At 40.4% G+C, this 25,872-nt stretch overlaps 2 protein-coding genes and 1 non-coding gene across 6 annotated transcripts; 2 read left to right on the forward strand and 1 right to left on the reverse strand.

The window, feature by feature from the left end:
- On the forward strand, positions 1 to 20,229 carry ano8a (anoctamin 8a). 4 transcript variants are annotated; one of them, XM_026149067.1, is made up of 18 exons: positions 1 to 972; positions 3,523 to 3,633; positions 6,620 to 6,752; positions 9,566 to 9,704; positions 9,812 to 9,908; positions 10,200 to 10,316; positions 10,465 to 10,592; positions 12,433 to 12,594; positions 13,293 to 13,445; positions 13,871 to 13,997; positions 14,173 to 14,228; positions 14,332 to 14,406; positions 16,088 to 16,585; positions 16,823 to 16,978; positions 17,057 to 17,248; positions 17,356 to 17,487; positions 17,698 to 17,808; positions 18,218 to 20,229. In XM_026149067.1, the coding sequence occupies exons 1-18, from the start codon at positions 774 to 776 to the stop codon at positions 18,878 to 18,880; spliced, it is 3,249 nt and encodes a 1,082-aa protein (XP_026004852.1). In that variant the 5' UTR covers positions 1 to 773; the 3' UTR covers positions 18,881 to 20,229. The 4 variants fall into 4 exon arrangements, with proteins under 4 accessions (XP_026004852.1, XP_026004853.1, XP_026004854.1 ...); XM_026149068.1 differs by having other exon boundaries at positions 16,826 to 16,978; XM_026149069.1 differs by lacking the exon at positions 17,698 to 17,808.
- Positions 12,984 to 13,056, forward strand: trnak-cuu (transfer RNA lysine (anticodon CUU)). Its single transcript has one exon. It is a non-coding gene; the product is annotated as a tRNA-Lys (tRNA).
- LOC113010154 (DET1- and DDB1-associated protein 1-like) lies at positions 20,214 to 25,090 on the reverse strand. The gene is made up of 5 exons (XM_026149071.1): positions 24,740 to 25,090; positions 24,414 to 24,494; positions 24,198 to 24,249; positions 22,468 to 22,529; positions 20,214 to 22,342 (listed from the first exon to the last, which is right to left on the reverse strand). The coding sequence occupies exons 1-5, from the start codon at positions 24,746 to 24,748 to the stop codon at positions 22,238 to 22,240; spliced, it is 309 nt and encodes a 102-aa protein (XP_026004856.1). The 5' UTR covers positions 24,749 to 25,090; the 3' UTR covers positions 20,214 to 22,237.
- Positions 25,091 to 25,872: the final 782 nt, after the last annotated feature.

Genomic DNA, 25,872 nt, shown 5'->3' on the forward strand with positions numbered 1-25,872 from the left:
TTTTATAGATGCCAAAATAATGAGATATGACTCAGGGATTATTAAAAACATGACCATGTCAGACTGTCAGGTTTCTTAATTTACTGCTGTGTAATAAGCAAACTACTGAGTGCCATGTGCATACAGACTTGTATAGAAGCTGCTGTCACCACTAGACCCCTGGTAAGCCATGGTAACCACTTCCTTGGCTGCATTCTCCTGCTTGCAACCTCAGAAGATGATTTAAAAAGCAAACTAGTCTGAATTAATTTTTTTAATTCGCAAAAGACTCCGATGATATCCTGGGCAGAAAGAAGACTGATTTAAAAACCATTGGTTACGAGTTTACAATCAAAAGTATATTAGTTACAGATACAGGCCATTAAGTCCTGGTGATAACAGGCTATTAAGCTTGAGCACTGACTTAATTTAATATGCGAGAACTTCCAATCCTGAAGGGACTCAATACAATCCTGTTCACTTTGTAGATTTTCAATAAATATATTTTTTCAAAAAAACCAAAACATAAAGTGCACCTTCATACCGCCAGTGGACCTGCAGTCTGCTAGGTGTTCCCCTAAAACTCTGTCGTCACACAGTCACGACTGGTGCGCGTAACGTGTACATGCCATGATCATGTTCCTCCTCCTCTTCCTCCTCCTCCTCCTCATCTTTCACATACATTAGGGTTTCCCTTTGCACGCAACAGCCATGAAATAAACAAAAAAAATCAGAGTCCTCCGTGCGGTGCGGTCTTCCAGCCAATTCACCAACTGGAGTATTTGTGCACCACCATGCAAGCGGCGGGCACCGCGGCAGCTGATGCCGATGCTACTGTAAACAGTGGCAGCAGCAGCAGCGCCGCAGCCATAAGCGACAGAGACGGGGCAGGGGAGAGGATGGAGAGGACGGTGCCAAGCGAACAGCAGCAGGACAGGACCAACAACCAGCAGCAGCATCAACAGACGTCCTCAACCCCGTCTGGAGTGTTGAGTGAGTATCGCAGAGAAAGATTGAGGGGGTGGGGAGAGGGGTGAACTGCAAAATGTGTGTGTGGACTCGCTTTCTCTGTGGTCACAGAAAGCGAGTGTTTGTGTGCCTTTACCAAGAAAAAAGAAAAAAGAAAAAAAGAAATGAGTGAGAGAATGGGGATAATGCACAAACGATATGGTGCAGTCACTGGTGCTGAACAGACTTTACTGAATGACTCACTGGGGAGACAGGAGGGATCCGTCTGTGACTGGGTTGAGGTTTCCGTGTCCTTTAATTTCGCCGCTACACGGTGCGCATTCCGATTCAGGCAGGCCCGGGAAGAGTCCGAGGCAGGCTTTCTGGTCCACAGGTGCATGAAGGGCTGATATGCAACGGAGGTGTGTGTCCCGGCGGGCTGTCGGATACTGTGCGCTATACTCCGAAGACACTAAATAATGCGCTGCGAGCTCAGATGTCAGCTGTGACTTTACACGGAGAAATAGCATGCTACAGTAGTGAGTAAGCAAGAGGTGGATGGATGGATGGATGGATGGATGGATGGATGGATTATGAAGATTATAAAAAGCAGTGAGAACTATATGCGCTGTCATCTTTTACTCCACTCTTCTGTGACAATTCATGGGGGTTTGCTCTGTGGTGGCATGTTTCAGGACGCATAGATACCTTGCCTTTATTAAAGACTCGGGTAATAGTCTGGGCCTCTTACTGTATAACCCTTACAGTCCAGGCCTGAACAGTGTCACGATACTGCTTTCATTTACGATCTGACTTCAACCAGCCAGCGTAAACCACACTGGGGGGAACTTTGGTGTCACATAATATATATACATACATAAAAAAGAACTTTAAACTTTCAAAGGTTTGGAAAGATATCCTACCATTTCCCATTGCTCTGTCAATCTGGAGGCTACAGCAGATTATCAAAGCTTCCGCCTTTCTGGTTTGTGTGTAGCCTGTTTGTTGAAGACTTTGCACTTCATGGATTCTTGCCTGCTGTTTGACCATTGCATGCTGGGAAACCACCCCATCCCAACTTGACTTGGCAACAGAGTATGTAAACAATATTTAGGCTTACTCCTCAATAAATATTTAACTTAGTAGTAAAATCAAACGGAAAAAACATGTTGAGAAGTAACTTTCTAAAAGCATTCTTGAGCTATAACTTGCTGTCTGATGAATCCCAACAAAAATATGACACAGAGTAAACTAAGACACAGTCTCATATTTGATCTAATATTTAATATTTACTGTTAGACTTGTTTTTTAGAGTCCCATTGCGCTTGATAAATATCATCATTCTCATTCGTTATGTGAAACCTCTCACGTTTGTATCAGTAAACTAGATGTTAAAATCACAATTAATGATCAGAAAAGCAAAACAAACTGCAAAACCTGGACTGATATAAAAACGCAGCTGTGAAAAAAAATATCCGATAGCCAGTGCTTAGTAAGTGTAATTTTGTTTGTCATGTTATGTATTAATTTATCTATAATTAATATGATAATTATGTCTCATGGTGTGCACCTGCTCCATTGCATTCTTATAGGCTATTAAATAAGCTCATCATTTAAAGATAATTTGACCCTAATTTGATAAAATGCTTCTTCCCGGGAGAGAAATTTGCATGTCAGACACACGTTCAAGTAGAGGATTCTTCATGGCTTTAATGAGCATTTCTGTCATGGGGAACCAGCGAGAACATCGGTGTGCAGTACTCTGAAACACACAGAGCATGGAGTAGAACCGGCCAGTGTCTGTAGCTTGGCTTGGATCGCATCATTATGTCATACAAAACGTCAGATCTTTATGAATTTATTCATCGCATTTCTGGTTAGGTGTGATTGATGTTGGAGTTTATTAGTTATGTATTGAATGCAGTGAGCCACAAAATACTGTAACACAGAAGATGACAGCAGCACCGAAGGCCCTCAGAAAGAGGGCTAATACGTGCTGTAAGTAGGTGATGTGATATTGCAGAATGTGACATCCAGAAGACAGGCACACACTGAAAGAGTGTTACAGTATAATTCAGTGAACTATGAAGCGATTCGCCCATCACCGTGGCTGTCGCTCCTGAGCGTGAGCCACTGAAAACCAACGTGTGAAAGGCACAGCAATAAAAATGATGACTTCAGACTTCAGCGTGTCGTTATAATGCACAAGTGGGATGACGCTGCTGAGTACAACCGAGGCCTGTTGGTTTGTCAGCACTTAATTTTTATCTAGAGAGGCTTGAAAAAGTAGCTTGTTAGTGAGTATTTACTCACCGACCAGTTTGCAGATGGTTTGTTTGTTTGCCTCTCAGAACATTTGCTCAGTCACAGCACTATTAACCTTCACTGGAGATGACTCATTATTTTCTACATTTCAGTCCCTATGTCACCATGACAGAGCAAACAGTTAATAGTGAATGGAAAATGTTGTGATTAAACTGATATCAATGAAAAACTGGTCAGTTGTGGTTAGCATCTGTCTTTTTTCTCCTTAAACTTTGTTAACCCCAGTTTGACCCAGTCTCATCCTTTCTCTATATTACCTGTCTTTCTTAGATAAACTGTTTGGGAAGCGACTTCTACAGGCCAGGCACTTTATTATGTCACGGAAGTCCTGGTTAAAGATGGTTCCCACAGAGAACTGTGATATACTGATGACATTCCCAGGTACAGTAAGCTCAGACGTGTCCTGTTTGTTTTGTCTGTCCTGTGCTGAAGCCCTTGCTGCAGAGAGAACAGTGTTCATTTAATATCAGTGATGATCAGCCACCCACTTAGTCAGATGATTGTGACTATCAGATGGGCTCTGGGGACAATTAGAAATCTTCCATTTACTGTGCTTGTATTTGCACACCATCCCCTTCTGCAGTGTATTTTAATGAAGCTGTGAATTCGTTGGCCAAACCTTCACATATACAACACGAAAGTCCCATCCTATACATTATGTTGCATTTTAACATGACACCGTTTGTGTGGGGTCTATGTTAGACTGCTTTTGTAAATAATCTTTGGTGACATGAAATCCTGCAGCATATATGTTCAGTTTACTGCATCTGTCTGGTATTTCTACTCTTCATTTTCAAGACAGTGTGTCCTGGTTTTGAGGTGTACATTTTGCGACCTGAATTCCCAAAAAGGTGGGATGCTGTGTAAAAACAGAATACAATTATTTGCTGATCTCATAAATACATATTGTACTTACAGTGGAATACGGAAAACATCAAATGTTTAAAGTGAGACCTTTGACCAAGACTGCAGGGGGACTCCTAATCCTCCAACCAGTGTAAAATCTTAACCAAATCAAACATGTGCATCATAAAGAATGAGATAACCATGTCCGGTCAGGGCCTGGGTTAACAAGGACTGCATCGGGTGCCGTTGGCCAACAGGGTGCTGGAGGAATCTGTGCTACTGTTGTTGAAAGATAAAGAAAGAGGAAAGGGGAAGGCATGTTTGAAGGTAAGGAGAGAGAAGGAAAGGCAGGGGAAAGTAGCAAATCTAGGGACTATAACTGGTAAAGAAAGAGAGCTGGCTGATATGATGGAGAGAAGGAAACTAAATATATTACGTGTGCAGGAGACCAGGTAGAATGGAACATTGTAGGTGGATTCAAGCTGTTTTACCATGCTGTAAGTAGGAAGAGAAATGAAGTAGGGGTAATCTTGTTGGAAGAGTGTGTGAACAGTGTTACTGAGGTGAAGAGATTTTCAAAGTGCCCAAAAGGGTAGATGTGAATAAAAAGAGAAAGAGGAACTCTGGAGTAAGTTGGATGACATGCAAGAGAGTGTCTGAAGGGGGAAGAGGGTGGTGATTGGAGCAGACGTCAATGGACATTTGCGCGACAGAAACAGAGGTGTTAAGTGGGTATGGTGTTAAGGAGAGAAACACAGAAGGACAGATGGGGGTGGATTTTTGCCAAAACTATAGAAATGGCTTTGGTAGGGAGGTAAGAGGAAGGACCATGGCATGACATATAAGATTGGAGGAAGGTGCACACAGGTGGATGACATCTTGTGCAGAACGTGCAGCCTTAAAGAGATAGGAGGCAGTAAGGTGGTGTCAGGAATGTAGTTATAGGGAACATCAGATGTCTGTAGGATAAGTGAAGGCAGATATAAGGATTAAATAATGCAACAGTCAAAGGACAATAAAGGTGAAGAAGAGAGTCCAGGCAGGACACGGTTGTCAAGGGTGAACTCTGACAGAAGAATGGCACCAAGAGTGAAAGGGATGGTAGTGAGACCTGCTATGATGTATGATTTGTAAATGGTGGCAGGAATTTGACAAAATTCCTCTCCCAAATTTCCAGTAACTGCTCTCCTCAGTCACCGGATTTTTACAGGCTGCTGTTAAAAGGAGAGGGGATGTTACACGGTGGTTTACACGACCCTGTCCCAACCTTTTTATGAGACATGTAATCATTATAAAATGGTACATTTTCTCAGCTTAAGTATTTAATATGTATTTGAAATGTCTTCTTGTCAATAAAATGTGTTTATGCAATTTTATTATCCTCATTATTAAGAACTGAGGTTATATATATATATATAACCTCAGTTCTTATATATATAATGTCTCATATATATAATGTCTCATATATATAATGTCTTATATATATAATGTAAAATGAATTTCATTTAACTTAATTAGAGTAAAGGGATGGTTGAGACTGTTAAGATGTTTAGTGGTAAAACAGGAATTGAAATGTAAACTCTTCGACATTGGATCTTACGATTACTGTGAAGATTTTTTATGATTAAGAAAACAAATCTGAAGAATGCGCGTCTGGTTTTTATGACCACTCTGAAAAATCTTTTCACTGCACACACTTCCTTTTGAGCCGACCTTCAGCAGAAACATCGGCTGCTTTGATTGTTTAGAGTTCAACTGTTTCCACCTATTTACGCTTTGATGTTTTAAGTCATTCATCTGAAAGTGCACACATGACGCACAGAATTGCACCTTAACTGTCTTATCTTGCGTACCTGCAGTTTTTAATCAAGGCAGGCACGCTTGAATTTTAACCAGAAAATGTAGTCTTATCGAGTCAGCTGAAGCAGTTTTTAATCAACCATAAATGGCTCAGTATGAGTTTATTCTAAGCAATCAAAGACAGCAGCTGTTACAAAATTGTAACTCAACAATGTGCAACAGTCAGAGCTGAATCTGATAGAAAGAAACACAGACGGCACATGTTTATATATAAATTGCACCTGTTTTAAAGCGTTTCCACGTTAGATGAACTTAACGTTGTAAATGCTTTTCAGTGTGATGTTTAGTGTTAGTAAGGTCTATAACAGTTTCATTACTGGTTCAAATTTTTCATAGTCAGCTGAAAAAGATTGATTGGTTACAGTCCTTCCTCAATAGCTTTTAAAAAAATCTTTGTGGTAAATGGAGACAAGTATTTAACTGGAAAGGCCTGTTACTGCCGCCTCCACCTCCCACCTACCTCCCTGCTTCATGACACTTCAGTCAGAGCTGTGAAAAACTGGCTTTGGTTCAGCCTCCTTACACAGCATCAAACATGTAATTTCCTTATAATTTTGAGAAACGAGACTCTAAACCTGCCAAGTTAATGTAGACTGTAATAAAACTACATGTAAATGACATTAATGCGATTGATAAAAAATGTCAACATTTTCCCCTACAGACACAATAGATGACCACACTCTGCTGTGGCTTCTTAATCAGATTCGGGTTGGAATCCCACAAGTCAGCATCCAGGTTCGACAGCATAAACACACCCAGGCAAACGCCTTCTTCATCACAACAACGTTTGAGAAGTAGGTAACTCAAACTCTGTCTGTGTGTTAGGCCATTTTGACATTTTATACCATTATTGATTTACACCTGCTTCATCTTAGCCACAAACAAATACCCGGACTTAGTGTTGGGTCGTGGCAAATAAATGTGTTTTGGTATGAAAGAACTGTGTGTTTACAGCTCCGATTCAGTTAGGTGCAGTTAGATACAAAAATGTGAAGTATTAATTTTACATATATGATTAGATGGTTTTGGCATATACAGTTAGGCCCATAACTGTCTACTGTTTGTAGACAGTTATTTTTGTTTTTCCGTTACGTGATCTTGTGTGCACCGTCACAGTGGATTTTAAGATTAAAGCCCAGAGTTTCAGCTTTAATTAAAGAGTTTTTAAAAAAAAAAGTTTTTTTTTTTAAACTAACATAATTTTAAATACGAGGACTGTTTTTAATATTTGAAAATCCTTTGTAATCAATGACTGCCTCAGGTCTTGAACTCATGGACATTACCAAAGGCTTTGAATGCTGTGTTTGCACTTTGTCCCACATAGCAAAATTGGTATGGTCCGAATCTGGCCCACACAATGTGCTTAGACATGGCCCGCATACCGCAAAGAATGACAGCCCTTTGGTGGCCAGGATCTGGTTTGCCAAAGGTGGCCCACACATGGGCCAGCACAAGGCCAATTGCAGACACACTGGTGGTCCTTTGCTGGCCCATGTGTGGATTACCTATGTGGGCCATGTGTAAGTTGTGTGTAGAGGCGGTTCTAGCCTGTTTGGCGCCCTGGGCAAACACTCCCTCTGGGGCATCTCTCTATATACTGGACTGTATGCAGCGGAGATGACAAGAAAGTTTACTTTGACTTCAGCAGCGAGCAGGCGCACCAAGGGCTCTCGCGCTCACTTTTCGCGTATAGAATTTCGAAAAAACATCGGTGCAAATTATAAGTCTGTATCATGATGTCTGGTGTTTTCGTGTTTGTTGTTTTGTTTTTATTTTGTTTTATTTTGCGAGTTGGTTATTAGATGCTACTCCAGCCAGCCAGAGAATCCCCCGCTGCCCCACCCTCTTCTCCCTGTACTGCAGTCAGCAGGTGCACCTCACAAACAGAGGGCACCCTTACTCCCAGCAAATAGAAAACCGATCAGTGCCTCTGCCATTCCCAATATGCGCTGGCATGACGTCGGGGCCGCATCAGAACGAGCATTTTTTATTTTTATTTTTTGCCGATGCCTATGATGCCGCCCCCCACCACGATGCCGCCCCGGGTAACCGCCCGTGTCGCCTGTATCAAAAACTGCTACTGGTTGAGTGCAGCCACGGGCCAGTTACAGACACACTACTGGCCCTGTGCTGGCCCAGAACAGTTTCAGCTCTGGCCCCAGATGTCAGCCTAATGTGTACCTTAATTAAGCCATGTAATAAGAACATGTGCATAATAGTGCAGATGTCGGCATGATACATTGCCGGCTTAATACCAGATCTGGGCCAGACCTCCTTGCAATTTGGGATAGCTCTGTCTGATCAGTTTGCACCATTTAATTTGTCTGAGTCAGAGCTGTACACATCACAGTTCATCCTGCTGCTTCTATCAGCATCATCATCATCGATAAACATGCCAGTGATACATGCCCATGCCATAACACTACCTCCACCATGTTTGACAGATGATGTGGTGTACTTTATTTCATCAACTGTTTCGATTTTTCTTCAGACTTTTCTCTTCCCATCATTCTGATATAAGCTCATCTTGGTTTCATCTCTTCTTTTTCAAGAACTGTGGAGGCTTTTTAGATGTTTTCTGGCAAAGTTTAATCTGATCTTCTAGTTCTTGAGTTTAACTGGTGGTTTTCTCTCATTATTTACACTCATGAAGATGTCTGTTGATTGGAGATCTTGACAATGATACCTCCTCCAAAGTGTTCTTGACTTGGTCTGAAGTGTTTTTGTTAACCAAGGAAAAAAATTCACAATTCATCCGCTTTAGTTGTCCTCTGTGGTCATTTTTTTTTTTTATTGGTGTTGAAGATCTAGCAAGTACATTCATTCATTTTAACAATGTACCAAGGTGGAGTGGGTGGAGGTGAGAATTAGGGTTGATTTGTGACTCTAGAATTGCAGCAAGAGTGAAAGACGGGTGAGACCTGCTATGATTTATGTTTTGGATACAGTGGCATGAACACAAAGACAGGAGGTAGTAGAGTTGAAGATGTTAAGATTTTCATTGGGAGGGACCAGAGTGGAAAAGATTAGAAATTAGTACATTAGACGAACAGCTCAGGTTTAGTGGTATGGAGACAAAGTTAGAGAAGCAAGGAGATGATTTGGACATGTGCAGAGAACGTAGTGGATATATTGGAAAAAGACTGTGCCAGCTGCCAGGAAGAAGGAAAAGATGAAGACCACAAACGAGATTCATGGATGTGAAGGAGGACATGCAGTAATTTGGTGTGACAGAGGACGATGCCTGAGAGAAAGGGAGTCAGAGGCAGATGACCAGCTGTGTTACAAAAGACCAGGTCTTACCCAGCCCAAAAAAATTGGTATTTAGTCAATTGTTCCAATAATAATTTTGTGGCTCTGAAAATGGAGTACTAAGTGTAAAATGTCACAGTCAATGAACAAACTCTAAGCAAGAAATGTAATTAGAGTATTAGAGTAAAATTATTTTGAACACATGTGACAAGTCATCCTCCACCTCCACTTGTATTCACTGCAGTTTGATATTCACCGGCCCTTAATGTACCTAAATAATGAAACATTTTCAGTGCCGCGTCTGTGCAGTGTCAGTTCTCCATCAGGGTTTATGCTGCTGTTCATTCACCCTCAGCTTACTGCAAGGAGCGGAGCAGATGGGCATGCACAAGAACGTTAAACCACAGTTTGGTGGTGGCATGCGGCGCTTTTCCTGTGAGGAGGACAACATCTATGAGAACATTGAGAGCGAGCTCTGCTTTTTTACCTCTCAGGTTAGAAGCCAAACCCTGGGTCATGTTTGAATATCTTAAACAGTATAAACGGATTAAAATGTATGTGTTCCTTTTTTTTCCTGCTTCGTGTTCGTGGTTTTGTTCAGGAGCGCCAGAGCATCATTAAGTACTGGCTCGATAACCTGCGAGCCAAGCACGGGGAGGTGCTTCACAACATTCACTTCCTGGAGGGACAGCCAATCAGTATGCTGGGGGTTTTTTATGAGCACTTTATATTGAGGCATTCCTTAAACACTCCACAAATTCATTTGCTTTTAAATGCAATATTTCATATTTTATCCGAAGTACAAATAGATGCCAAGTTCATCATGAACATCTGTTGTTCTAACACAAGAACCCTCACTGAAAACTATCAGGACATCCACTGTTAGAGTTTTACTTGTTTCACTAAGATAAACTTAATGTATTGTTTTTTTGCTTGATTACATGAGATTTTAGAATCCATGTTTTTCCCAACTTGATGTGTCTCTTTAGTTCCAGAGCTGATAGCTCGGGGGGTGATCCAGCAAATGTTTCCTCTTCATGAGCAGAGGATACTCAACCAGCTGATGACATCTTGGGTCCAGGCTGTATGTGAGAGGCAGCCCCTCGGTAGGAACATTTACTTTGGAGGGCAGTAAACAGAAGGCCTCCATTAGGCCTACATACAGTTATAAGGAATATTAAATGACACTGTAAAACATTATGTGATGCCTTCAAATCCTAAACCCTCAACATTTTCAATTTTTCTACTTTGTAGATGACATCTGTGACTACTTTGGGGTGAAGATTGCCATGTATTTTTCTTGGCTGGGTTTCTACACCAACTCCATGCTTTATCCTGCTGTCATTGGTTTTCTCCTCTGGATGCTAGCAGAGGCTGACCAGGTACTTGGACCATTTTTTTTCTTTCTTGAAAACATTTGTAATTTTTGGACACAGATTTTTGACAGTAAATTTGCCTCTGTACACAACCACAGTGGGTTTCAAATACTCAGAAGTAACTGGACAATTGACTACAAACAGAAAAAGCACGTTCCCTCATTATTTCTTGATTAATTAGGAAAAGATCAAAGCTCTAGAGCTGATTCCAAGTGTTCAGCTTGTATTTGGTATTTCTTCTGTTCTCACTATGAGGTCCAAATAGATGTTGATGCAAATGCAGGTCATCATTAATTAGAAAAAAAGAGTGTTTGATGAAAAAATTATTTCCAGGAAACACAACTTCACAACATGTAGCCAAGTCAAAAACACCCTTGAGGATGTAGGCATGTCATTGTCAACAATCGGTAATGTACAGAATTTAAACAACTCTACATCAAGTCTACAATCAACAGTTGCCTTCATGTGTGGAAGGGTTTGTAAACACTGTATTTCCTTGTTCCTCTTGTATTTCCTTGTTGCAACAAGGTGCAAAACACTGGATACACTCAGTAACAAGGAGGCCAGATTATGCTTCCCCAGACAACACCTATAACACAAAAGCCTGCACAGTTCTGAACAGGTGAAACCAAAATTAACGAGTGAAAAGAAAAGCAAGAAGAAGTAGAGAAACAGCTCATGAAGCATGCCACATTATCTATTAAAACATGTTGGTGGCAGCGTCATGGTATGACTGCAGTGGAACCGGTTCACTAGTGTTTTCTGATAGAAGTAATGGGATGAATTGGAAGTGTACAAGGCTATACTCTCTACTCAGCCTCAGACAAATATTACAAAACTGATCAGACATTGCTTCACGGTGCATTTACAAAGCAAAGAAATCGGATATACTTCACTGGCTGGGTCTGTCATCCAACAGAGCATGCTTTTCAGGTATTAAATACAAAACTGAATGTAGAGACCCACAAACAAGCAGCAACTGAACACAGATCCTGGACAGCCTGAAAGGATTTTCAGGATTTAAAAATAAATAAATAAAAAATCTTTACAATTAAAATTATGCCAGTTTGTCCAATTTCCTTTGAAATGGATGCCTGTGTATAAAACCAGCTTTAATTTCAAAGCAGGTCAAGCCAAACCTTTGTAAAAGGCCTTAAATTAAACATGAAAGTCTGCACTTCAGTCACACCTTCATTGATTTAAAATCCACTGTGGTGGTGTACAGGGGCAAAATAACAACAACAAAAAAAAAAGCATATTAATCTCAGGAAAATATTAAATTTTTTCTTTAGCTTGTTGTGGAAATTGAAAAAAATGTATTTGTATAAAGCAAATTCAGAGTATTATGTCATCAAACATATGGCTGTGGACCACTAAATATTCAAATAGATGATAGTTGATCTACACGGAAATAATCGTATTCGTTTCAGCGTATCGTTTTCTGGTTTGGCTCTCCTGACACTATAAATACTCTGGCACAGAGGCTTTTAATTTGAATGTGTGAGATTGAAAAGATAGCAGTCCCCGACAGGAAGTAGGCAGCTTTGATTTATGGTCAAGCTGACGTGCTGGCACGGTGAAAGCCGAACAGACAAAAATCCCTCTTCACGATCGCACAGTCGCTATGTAACATGTAAGGAGTAAACACTGGGGTAGTATGCATGAAAGTAAATATGAAATTTCCACTGAATTGCCTCTAATGTTTTTCATAAAATGCTTAAACTGTTTATAAGTTAAAGCAACACATGATACAAACTAAATAATCTAATCAGTGGCACTGCATGGTATAACTTTATCATCACATGTTACAGCATTTTGTCTTTGGTTCTCTAATGCTCCTGCTCAGACCAGTCAGGATATCTGCTGTGTGGTTTTTGCCCTCTTCAACGTTGTGTGGGCGACTTTGTTTCTGGAGCGCTGGAAGAGGCGAGAGGCAGAGCTGGCTTACAGGTGGGGCACTCTGGATACCCCCACAGAGTCCTTAGAGGAGCCCAGACCTCAGTTCAGGGTGAGCACTGTTTCAGATCTTATACCACCAAGAATTTTTCAGTGATAATGATAATAAACTTCTAAAGCTTTTTTTTTTTTTAATTAATGGATTTACACGCAGACTTTGAATTCTTTTATTCAGCATTTCCATTTTTATCAAAGTAAAAAGCTATATCGCTGTCTTTGCATGATGCAAGGGATCAGTTACTCAGTTCTGCAGCAACTCAGTTGCGTCACAATTCCAGGAAATGTGATCAACGTGTTTCTAAGAGTATTGTGTGAGTGTGAGTGTGTCTGCGCGGGGGGTGGAGGTGTCCAACTCACTGTGTCCTGCTGTGAGGAATGAATAGAAAACTGCAAGGGGGGGTTAATGCCTCAAAAGGGGAGTGTGGGAACTCCTCAGCACAAGCCCGGCTAGCTCAGTCGGTAGAGCATGAGACTCTTAATCTCAGGGTCGTGGGTTCGAGCCCCACGTTGGGCGTGATAGCTTTTAAAGAAGCTATTAGGAAGATCTGACTTCTTGGCAGGCAATGTTGCAAATTTTACTGATGGCACGAGTTTCATGTAACAAATTATATAGAGAGAATTAGCTGTTTGCTGTGATAAGACACCTCATTTCATTTTTACACTTCGAATGATGACAAAAATCCCAAAATAGCCTCCAATCTCATATTCAGCCTGCCCCGTCTGTTCCCTCCTCCTCTGCTGTCTCTGCAGGGAGTGAAGCGTTGCAGTCCTATAACTGGCTGTGAGGAGTTCTACTACCCACCCTGGAAGAGAGCTCTGTTCAGATGGCTGGTCAGCCTGCCCATCTGCCTCCTCTGTCTCTGCTTCGTCTTCCTTGCTATGCTCCTCTGCCTAGAACTGCAGGTTTGACACCCAGAACAACCGTGTGCAGGTTCAGTGAGACAAAATGAATTTAATATAGTCATGGAGATTATGTATATCTGTGTTTAATTCTACTCTTAATGAAATAAATACAGTATATAAGGAGTTTAACAAGAGAGGTAAAAAGTGAGAACAAATTTGCTTCAGACCAATAAAGTCTATCTTTACTCTGTCATAACGTTACCATGTTTTGTTTTTTTAATAAAAGCTATGAAGAATGTAAGATCCATGTCAACTGGTAGTCCTGAGTAATGTGTTATTTTCTAAAACAGGTTAAACAGACCATAATCAACTACACCTCCTACCTGCTCACATTCATTTAACGGCCTTTTAAAAATAGCCCAGGGATTTGAGACATGAATGAACAGGCCATTAAAAATGTATCATACTTCTATTTCACTTTGCAGGAAGTGGTGATGGAGATTCAGGAGCTGCCTAGTATTACAAGATTCATTCCGAAGATACTTCTGGCCATGACAGTAACTGTATGTGATGAAGTGTATAAGAAGATCGCCTACTGGCTCAATGACATGGGTAAGAAGAAATTAAATTTAATGAAGCGTACTTGCCCATGACTGTGATTTAGATTATGTAACTCTTTGGTATGTAGAAGGCTGTCCTATGTCCTAGTCTGCATTTTTACTTTTTGTTAGAGGAAAAACTCCTGCACACTGAATAACACTATTCTTATTTGCATTTCTTTGCCTAGAAAACTACAGACTCCAGAGTGCCTATGAGAATAATCTCATCATCAAGATGGTTTTTGTAAGTCATTATTTCCCCTCATTTGGGGATAAAAACAGTTTACCATGAACGAGTGAGTGAGTGAGCGTTTGCATTTCTGCAATGCTTTCTTCTTGTTTTGCAGTTTGAATTCATCAATTCTTACCTTAGCCTTTTCTACATTGGATTCTACCTCAAGGACATGGAGAGACTAAAGGAGGTAACCACAGTTTTATTTATTAAAAGTAATTTTATCTTCAAATGCCCAAATGTCACTTTGCTGAACACTGGGCACCGTGGCCCAAAGTAGCGACTCTACACCTGAAACTTGGCAGTTTGCAGTACTAACCTTGTTGTTGTCTGCAATTTTATCAACCAAACTGATTAACCAAAGGATTTTTTTCAGCTGCAGACAGCTTGGTTATTAAGTTAAAATGAGCGCCATATTTTATTTAGTATTTGGGGGCTTTTCACATGAGTTCATTTCCATTCAAGTCAGGAAGTGGAAATAAAACATTACATTAATGGTTGTTGATATTAACTTTATATCTAATTCAGGTTCAGCTACAAAGACATAAACTAACAACCTCAAACCATATGATCACATGACAAAAATGACTTGAATATTCAAATTCATAAGGTCCCTATTATGTGTGTGTGTGTGTATATATATATATACACACTGTGTGATGTCAACAGCTAAGCAACTTGAATTTTTATTGTTGTTTCCTTTTGAAGGGGTGTTTTTCCCAACTGGAAACTAATTATGCCAACAGCACATGAATGCAGCATTAGTAGAAATACTTATTTTTTATTAAAAAAGCACTACACACCCAAAAAAGGTATTTTATCCCCAAAATTCTTATAAATACAATATGACAATAGTATGCTATGTTATATTATAGTAAATATTACTGCTGTCTTATAGGTGAACCATTTTTTCAAATGTGCAAAGGTTACATTAAGGCAGGTATTTTGTTTGAGTCTACAAATTCTGAGTGAGTGAACATAGAGTCACGTGGCAAAGTGTAAGGCTACAATCCAATGTCACTGTTTAGGTGAGAGATTTAATGTTAGTTGTGTAATACCGTATAAAGGTCTTCAGCTATCCCTCATTTTTTTGTATTTTGCCAATACAATAGATGCTGTGATTTCTTTAAACTTGCAAACAACAATGAAAGTACAGTAGATGAAGCAAAAACCAGTTTGTTCCAACAACCTCAAAAGTCAATATTTGATATGACCACTTTATTTTTCAGTACAGCCTGAACTCTCCTAAGAAAGCTTTCTTCAAGCAGTCATCAGGAGTAGTTCTCCAGGCTTCTTGAAGGACCTTCAAAGATCTTCTGATGTAGGGTGCCTTTTGTTCCATTATCTGTCAAAATGATAATGATTCTGAAACGGTCTGTCTGCAGTAGATTGTTTTTAAGCCTGCAACTTGGCACACAAAAAGAAATTGGTCAGGTACAAGGACTGAGTGAAAAAGCAGCCAATGTCTAAAGAAAAGCTTTGGAAGACCTTTAGAAAGCCTGGAGAACTACTGATCCACACCAGTTTAAAACAAAAATTAGAAACAAGTCTATTCCATTCTGAGTCCCAGAGGGATCCCTGTCAGTCACAGTGCAAACGATGCACGGTGCAGAAGTAAATTTAAAGAATTGAGGGTTGCTCAAGACTATTGCACAGCATGGCATAATAATGAAACACTGCATTTGTTGCCCTAAACTTTAAATCATACAAGATCAAAGCTTTAACAGCAACACCCACAATTTCTTGAACTAAGCACCAGTTTATTATGAATCCCAGAGTCTGTTTTTTCTTTTACTCAACAATCACTGGGTCTTGCTTTGATGTCATTCTTACATTCAGCATAGTAACAGATCCCGTCCTTCTCTTCACAGATGCTAGCTACTCTACTGATTTTCCGCCAGTTCTTACAGAACATCAAAGAGGTCCTTCAGCCTTACCTGTATGAGCAAAACAAGCTCGGTGTGTTCACTCCAAAGGTGCTGTGGGAGCTTCTCCAAGCCATCGTGCTCAAATATGGCCGCCTGGCTCTGGGAAAGGCTCAAGCTTCAATGACATCCTATTCCTTTCTGAGTCCCAGAGGAATTCCTGTGAGTCACAGTGCAAACGGTAACCCAGAGCCAAAGAGAAGAGGAGATCTGAAAGCAGGATTCAGGCTGACAGAGGAAGAGTGGGACATGACAGACAGTGCCATGAAGCAACGTAAAGTCAGCTTCACCGAGAAGGTCGACTACCAGGATGTCACAATGGACACGCAGGCAGCGGATGACAGATCCCTAGAGGACAGTCCCACGCTGGTGGAGGAGGGCATGGATCCTTCCAGTATTTTTGATAGCTGCGATGAGGACAGTGATTGTGAAGTGCTGCCTCAAGTATGTGGTTTTCTTAATTGAACTGTGTATCAGATTCTATTGCTGCTTCGTATTCTTGCCGTATGTCTTTAAGATGCAAAATTGACGTCCTTTGCTTTAATAGGTATCAAAGGTCTCAATATTACACTGTGCTGTTTGAGAGTCATTTATCTCACAATATCACAACTAAAGTATGCAATGCAAAGCTATAGAATTAAAGCTCCTGTTACTACATTAGCAGTCTAATATTTACTTTAGCAGGACACCAAAGACAATACCACCTCTGTCTGTCAGAGAAGAAGGAATGTGGGGGAGGGCAATGATGACAAGAAATCATGGATCGATCCACCGGAAGAGCCAAAAACTGTCACTCTGACCCAGGCCGAGATTGAGAGTTGTATGCAGACATACGAGGTAGGACTACACTTAAATTGAAAATAATTTAACATTTAATAGAAATTTTGTTGCTTAACGACAACTTGACCCTGACAGGACACACTTCAGGACTACCAGGAGATGTTCATTCAGTTTGGCTATGTGGTGCTTTTCTCTTCTGCATTTCCGCTGGCGGCCATGTGCGCCCTTATCAACAACATCATCGAAATACGCAGCGATGCCCTGAAGCTCTGTACCGGCCTGCAGAGACCGTTTGGGCAGAGGGTGGAGAACATAGGACAATGGCAGGTCAGTGTGTGTCATGCTTTGAAAAATGTCAGAAAAGCCTCCAGGCTCCAGTGTGCACAGCAGGGGCATCTGATAATATGTAAATATCTCTCCCTGTGTGTCACCAGACTGCGATGGAGGCCATGGGCTTGATAGCCATTATAGTTAACTGCTACCTTATTGGTCAGTGCGGGCAGCTTCAACGTCTGTTCCCCTGGCTTAGTCCTGAAATGACCATCATCTCCATCGTCCTATTGGAGGTATTTGCAGTCGTGTAAATTTGGCAGGGAAGACCTTTGTTTGTTTTCTGTAAATGTGGAAAATGATATTTTCTTATATTTATTGTGATTTTTGGTATTTGTATGACATGTTCAATAGAAATATTAAAGACAGGCGGGAGTGGGAGAATGCCATTGTGCCTTGGTGGAACTGTGTGTTGAGTGTCCCTTTGTGGTCTTGGTGGTTTACAGCACTTTGCAATCCTCCTAAAGTACATCATCCATGTTGCCATCCCTGATATCCCTGGCTGGGTAGCAGAAGAGATGGCCAAGCTAGAGTACCGACGAAGGGAAGCTTTCAAGGTATAACTGTGATAGCTTGAAAGACCTTCGGCCAACGTAAGGCTTGCTGTTGGCTGCATACTGTGTCATGTCTTTGTATATCTCTACATTTGTGCCCCTTGGTGCCTCATGGTGTGCATTATCCAACAATGCACACCAGTGAAGCCTTTTCTGATTGTAATGAAGAAGTAACTGTTTGTGTTTGTCTGTATAGTCTTGTTGGCATCTTGTCGTGATGATAAGTCTCATTATAGAGATAGCAACACAACTATGAGCCAAAATGGAAAAAAAATCTAGATATTTGTATTTATGTTTGCATTTCATCACTGTTAGTATATATATATTTTAAATGGATAATATTTCAATGTATATTTCTATATGTATTTATCCCTCATCTTCTCTCTTTAATGTCAAACTTCTCCCTCTTTAGAAGCATGAGCTGCAGGCCCAACAACACTTCCAGCAGCAGCTCAGGCGCCGGCGTGAAGAAGAAGAGCTTCAGCGTCATGCTGAGCTGCAGGCCGAAGCCCGTCAGGAGAGTGACTGCCATAAGGCAGACACCCAGCACCAGCATCACCATGACAAAACACAAGTAAGCAAGCCAGGGGACAAGCCCAAGAGACCAAGCTCTCTGCTGGGAAACAACAATGTGATGAAGCTTAAGCAGATCATTCCTCTTCAGGGGAAGTTCTCCTCCGGCACGTCACGCTCACCGGCTCAGTCCCCAACGGGAGGCGAAGCAAAGCTCCCGGGATTTCTGAAGTTCTTGAAGTCACCTGAGGTGAAAAAAGAGCCAGCAGTGGCAGTTGGAGCCACGCAGGGGTCAACAGTGACCTCTTCAGTTCCCCCTAGTGGCCAGGAGAGGTCACAATCCCCCAACCGGACATTCAGTCCTGGGAAACTGTTCAGCTTCAGCAAGTCAGAGGGTACTGTGGTGTGCGCAAATGGGACACAGCTGACCACCCAGGCTGCTAACACTCAACCCAGTAGGGTTGAGTTAAACACATCCTCAGAGGAATTACCCTCGAATGAGTCAGATAAAGCTGAATCGAAACAACTGACTGATTTAGAAAGCTCCAACTCAAAGACTTAATAAATGATCAGCCAAACCAGTGTATTATTATAAAGTGGAGAGCAGAATACAAGTGACATTGATGCACCTGCACTGCAGAATATTAGTCATGAGGACCACATGTAAAGTCAGCGAGGATTAGACTTTCACACTTCATGCAACTTACTTCTCACAAAACATTAAACTGTATCTATTAACACTCGACTATCTAACTTCCATGTAAAAATGTACAGTAAGCATAACTCCTTGAATGGAGCTTGAGTAACCTTTAATGAAGGTTCAATTACTGCATGAGTGGTTTTCAACAGCACCAAACACTGTATTGATGTGAACGATAGCTCCCCCCCTCAATTTCCAGGACTTTATCACCAATGAGCCCTTTTGTCAGAGGTCACGAGCAGCAACTTGCCATTCTGTGTTTATTTCTCCTTCATTTTGATGCCTGTATAAAATGCATGTTGCATTATGTGCATGCATTACTTCTCCATTATGTCTTTTTAGTTGTGAAGCACTTTCAAAGCCATTGTATTCCTCCGCAATAGGTCAGATTTATTCACTGTGACCATAAAAAAATATTCTATTTTTCTTAACTTTGATTTTCTATGAATTATTTTACTACATAAATTAGTGAATGTACTTCCTTGATGCAAATAAATCTCACTTTAATAAACGCCCATCGAGAAATAAAACACTCACTGTATGACTGACCGCGCTGCTGGATCAATTTCTTTGCTGGATGTAGGGCTTGAATTAAAACGCTCATATACATTCAGAGGCCAGTTTATTAGGTATATCTGTTCAACTGCTTGTTTAGCCATGCAGACATAGTCCAGATGAACTGCTGTAGTTCAAACTGAGCATCAGAACGGGAAAAGAAGGAACACATGGTTGTTGGTGCTAGAGAGGTTGGTCTTAAGTATTTTGGAAACTGAGCTGATAGGTAGGCAATAGTAACTCAAATTATCAGGATCTCTGAATGCACAACATATCAAACCTTGAAGCTGATGGGCTACACAGCAGAAGACCAAAGCAGGTGTGATTGTTGTCAAGAAAAGAACAGGAAAGTGAGGCTACAATTTGCAAAGGTTAACCAAAACTGGACAATAGAAAATTTGAGCAATTTCCATTTTGCAATAATTGTGTGATCCTATCATGTCAATATGGACCAAAACCTCTGAAATATGCTTCCAGCCCTTGGTTGGATCTATGCTGTGGAGAATTCAGGCATTTCTGAGGGTACAAGTGGGTCCAACCAATTATTAAAAGAACTGTACTTAAGTGGTCATTGGTGTATTCTCTTATATAAACATGGTATTAAAGCTTTCAGGTGCCAAGCTATAAAAAAATAAACAAGTGTTTAAAGTGTTGTATATTACCTGCATATTTGCACATGCAATCAGAAAGAAGGATCTTTCTTCAGTTTCACCCAAAGACTGGCTGCTGATTACAGAGTCATCTTTACTGCATGTCACAGAGCAATCTATACAAGAACATCCAAAACTGACAATACAGCTATACAATCAACTCAAAGCAAAACAACAAACTTAATCAAGTGATGGAATACAAACCATAAGACATCAGGAGAAATGGGTGACTCTTATATGAAGCTAAAGAAAATACACTGCCTCTTTCAGGTTTAAAGTAGTACTTGTGAAATCTACGTGTACTCTCATTCCACTGACCTGCACAAGCGACGAAAGTGAACATTCATGAGTCAGACACACTGATAAAACCTCTGAAAGATGAAATACACAAGTCTATCACCCACTTTCTCTTAAATAAAGTGGGCGTTTAAACAAAGTACATAAGTGGACTAAGGACAGCACTTGCTTCTGGCCAAACATCAAACTGCCCAGGAACAGCTCAACCAACACAAAGAGCCCAAAGCACTGACCCATCCCTTAAATTCCACACACTCAAAGCTCTTGCACGAGGGGGGATCGACATGACATAAGGTCAGTTTTAATTTGTGGCTGGCTCGTGTACACTGTAGCAGGTTAAACTTTTCAAAAGGTATTTCTTACCTAAGGTGCAAAAACTCAGCAAATTAGTTAAATGCTTTTGTTTCATTTACAGAAACTCCCTACAGCATAAAAGTTGTCTTAACAATTTGAGGATAACTACAGCTAGCTTGGGAAAGACAAAATTGGAGTGAGTCTTGTTACCTGATAAAAAGGTGAGGGCAATCACAATACACATACTGTACAAATATACAAGATTCGCAGAGCCATGGGAGCAGCTTCACTCTTCGCAATGTTGTTGTTGAACCTTGTTGATCCAAATATATTTCCTCAACATGGCTCAAATGACTGACGTGTTTAAGCACATGAGAACAGCACATTTACATCTAGGATGCTCAGTAGTCCCTCAAAACAACAGTATGGCTAAAGTGTAAATTTACACATATTCAGTCAAATACTGTGCTGATGGTGCCATTACAAAGATCCAACTGCTGAAGTATTAAGAAGCTGAGATTTTAGCTACAAAATATGTACAAGTAAAAATTGCATCCTCTAGTATAAATATTGGCTTGGATGTTTTCTTACACCAAAGTCCATCCAATTCTGCAGTGCTTAATCTTCCTGAAACACAATGTAAACCAAGGGGCACCCTAAGACGCAAGTGGAAACACACTCACTTCCACATAAGGCAATAAATCATTATAGTTATTATTCATCGGGAGAAAACAAACATTTCTTCAATCACTCGTCTTGTTTCTGCAACACAGCTCATAAAAAACAAACCCTGAATCTAACGCTAAACCTGAACCACTATTAAAATAATTATTTCCACTTATTGTAATAGCAGTAATCTTTAAAAAGATTACCTAAAATGACATAAGTAACAACAGAAATTGTTCATAATTCAAAAATGTAAGTTCCTGATTGAAAAATATCCACAAGGTCATCTCACAGCACATGCACATTTCAGATATGTGTGAATTACTGCAACTGTAAACCTTTAAAGGGTCAGCCCAAAAGTTTTGTTTTTTTTATAAATCCCTGGCATCTTTAAATAAAAACTACATGGGTGTAAGTGGAATAAAACCACAGGGACTGAGCAATAAGGAGGTAGATGTTTGATCATTTTAAGACTACTATGAAAAGAAAAAACAAACCTCTGAAGTAGAAGTATGGCCTCCTCAAAGTGAAGAAAACAATGCATGAAAGCAGTGAATAAACTGAGGAAAAGGGTATTTGGTTAAGGAGGAGCTCTAAAGTCAAGTCCAAACATTAAGAACAACTTGACAGCTGTGGTCTGAAATCAAACTGCTTGTGCAGCTGTGGCGAACTTGTTTGCAAACATGTATTTTGCAGCGGCTCGTGCATTTTGTCTGAGTGGGTCAGTCTCTACTCAGAGAATCGATGGCGCAGCAGTTTATGAAGCTTCATTCGGCTCTCTGTTGTCTGTTCTTGCAATTTTTCGTGGAGGTGCCGTGTTCTCCCCTTCTGTTGGTTCCTGTTCTCGCTTTTTTGGCCCATTCTGATGGAGTAAGGAAAAGGATGTTAACCATTGAACTACAACATAATGGAGACGTGCCATCATAGACAATATAGTTAGCAGAAACTGCTTCCTCCATTAGATGAACGATATTTAAAAGCCTTTACCTTCTTATCCCACTGTTGATGTAGATAACGTAATAAGATGTTTGTCTTCTCTGTGACTATGACTGAGGAACAAAAACAGAGATGATCTGATCATGAGAAACACAAAAGCACACAATGCAAAAAGAGAAAACAAATGTAGAAATGCATAATAGATGCAGAGTGTTTATGTAGAGTGACTTTTGGTGAAGATGCAGACATCAATGTTTAGGGAATAAAAAGAATTGTGATATCAATGAATCAGCCAATAATCTCTGAATGCATAAATAGGTAGACAATATATTTGAGTCAAAGTGAATATGTTAAATGATGAGCCATCTCCAACCATATAGAGCATTTTATAAATGATTTTACTTGACTGCACACATCTAATGCCTACTGCTGAGAGTAACAATATGAGACATCATATACAGTGATGTGAAAATGTATTTGCCAGCTTCCTGATTTCTTTGTTTGTTTGTTTTTTCCCCCCGTGTTTGTCAAACTTACATGTTTTGGATCAAACAAATTTTAATGTTAGACAGAGACAACCTGACTAACTGCCTGTTTTTAAAATTATGATTTCATTTTTTAAGGAAAAAAGCTATCCAAAAACACCTTTCCCTGTCTTGATGCATGCTCAATCATCCAGGTAAGTACATCCCAAAAGGTTGATTCTGTTCATCTGGACGTAGCATTTTCAATGAGAGAACGTTTCGTCACTTGGATGAGTGACCTCCTCAGTCTCAGCTGTGTTCAGCAAGAACTACAATCAAATCTCTGTGACAATTGGTAATGAGTCTTTCACATTGCTGTGAACTTGCTGAGTAATTTGGCCCACTCTTCTTTGCAGAATTGTTTTAATTCAGCCATATTGAAGGGGTTTCTACCATGAACGACCTGTTTAACATCATGCCAAAGCATCTCAACTGGATTTACAGTAAGTCTAGACTTTGACTAGTCCACTCCACTCCAACACCTTTTTTTGAGCCTTTCAGAGGTGTATGTTTTGGATCATTGTCCTGCTGTATAAATCAAGTAAGCTTGAGCTTCAGAACAAAGTTATAGCAGGACATTATCCTTCAGCGTTTTCTGGTATAGAGCAGAATTCATGTTCCATCTGTTACAGCAAGTTGTCCTGAAGAAGCAAAGCAACATCAGACCGTGACACTACCACAACCATGTTTGACTGCCGGTATGATGCTGCTTTTATTAAATGCTGTGTTAGTTTTATGCCATACGTAATGGGACACTCCTGGGAAGGTTCACCACTGTTTTCCCAAATTGTGGACAATGGCTGTCATTGTGGTTCAGTGGAGTCCCAGCCTTAGAAACAGCTTGTAACCAAAGACTGATAGAGGTCAGTGACTTTGTTTCTCTGCTGTTTCTTTAGATTGTTTTATAATGTGTTCCTTTTTGAGATTTTTATGCCTGCACAGGGGTTGGGGCAATTACTTTTTCCACACAGGGCTAAGCAGGCGTCCCCTGACAAATGATCAGTTAATTAAGTGGATATTGTATTTACTCAGTCATTTACTTTGACTAATATTAAAATTAGTTTAATGATCTGAAACATGAAAGTGTGCCAAATATGCAAAAAGAAAGAATATGAAACAAAGAAGGGGCAAATGCTTTTTCACAACACTGTAAGGTGATAATGATAAGCCTATGACAAGTTGACATCAGTCCAAAGTTTAGCAATCTGTGAGAAAGAACGTAAAAGCCTAGAGGCCATTCACTGGGTGTGTACTTACTCTGCTCTGAGGGATAATCCCGAGTTGGAAGATACACAGATGGTCGACGGTTCTACCAAAAGAAAAAGAAAGAATAAGACAGAGGCCCAAGTTAGTCTATTATTGTTTAAACTGCTTCAGACATCAATAAAGGCATCACAACATGACAAAACGTTCTTGAGCTCAGATTAGAAATGAAAACATCTGAGCATGATGAGAAACACAAGCATCACTCACTGAGGCTTTGCACACCGAGTCTGCATGGAACCTGCTGAAGTTGTTTTTGTTGTAGACGGGCAGTCCCTTCAAGAAATCTCTCTGTATACACAACAGAAAAATAAGACGATAAACACTTAAGTGTAACTACAGCTGCGACACACATACACTACCAGATGTAAAACACACTCAGGCAGGTTGCACAAACAACTCCTGCCCTTCACATTTATCAAGGTGACGTATTTGTAACGTGACAGACTATTTACAGCACGTCGCACTTGCTACAACAAGCAATTCGACGCAATAGCAACTTAAACAGTTCAGGAATGAAGTATCTATGAACCAACCTTCTCCATTTCTGCCCGGGTCGTGCTCTTCGTCTCTTATTGAGCAAAGCACGGTGAGGGTGAAAACCAGCAAATGCTACTGCTTTAGCTAGCTAGCTACTAAGCCTTGTTTTTGTCGAAGCCAAGATACCGAACTGTTTACCCGTTCAACGGCGCCTGCTACAAAACATAAACTACGTTTGATATGATTGCATCGCGTCACTTCAGTCAGGTAGAAAACTACCACTCGTGTAACTACAAAAACGCCGAGTTTTAGGGTCTTTTTGGCCGCCAACTTGCTACTATTTTAAAACTCCATATTTGTTGTTCGTCTCTTATGGGCGGCTATCTTCTAATACCCAGCCTATCTCATTGGCTGAGCAGTGACAGGTCTGGGAAAAGAGAGAAAGAGCAAGAAGCCGATTGGCCAGAAAGTCATGACGTAGAAGACAAATTCCCCAATACGACGCAGGTTATGGACGAGGGTGCTCATAAAAACAACACTACTTTCTCCACTATTCCTCCCGCACGTACACCGTTTATCAGCTTCTGGGGATCTGCACACAGAGGGAGGGAGTGTTAAAAACGCAGATTATACAGCAGCATAAAACAAGCTATAATAATAATAACATTAATTTAGTGATCGGACTGATTCCTGTCGTGTATATTCAGTTAAAATGAATTACAATAATGGTTTAAGAATATTGCAAGGGTGTTAAACTGTAAATGTTCAGCCCCCCCCCCCCCCCCCCCCCCAAAAAAAAACAAGACAAAGCCTACCTTTAAACTCATATTTGAAGAGCTACAACACAATTTAATTGATTTAAAACATTTAAACATTTGAATTCATTTCAGTTTTCTTTTAAATAGCACTAATTCACAATAATAGTCGCCTCAATATGTTTTATATTAGAATATTAGAAAGAAACCCTAACAATCAGATATCCCCCTAAGAGCAAGCACTTCATGGAAGAACTCTTTTTTACAGGAAGAAACCTCTGACAGAACCAGGTTCAGGAAGGGCCAGCCATCTGCCAAGACCAGTTAAGTGTAAGTGGAAAGAGAAGAAAGCAGAGAGACAGGACAAAAGACACACTATGGGAGAAAGAGCCAGAGTTTAAAAATAACTAATGATTAAATACAGTAGTGGACAA

Source organism: Astatotilapia calliptera, chromosome 18 (genome assembly GCF_900246225.1).
Source record: "Astatotilapia calliptera chromosome 18, fAstCal1.2, whole genome shotgun sequence".
NCBI classification, from domain to species: domain Eukaryota; kingdom Metazoa; phylum Chordata; class Actinopteri; order Cichliformes; family Cichlidae; genus Astatotilapia; species Astatotilapia calliptera.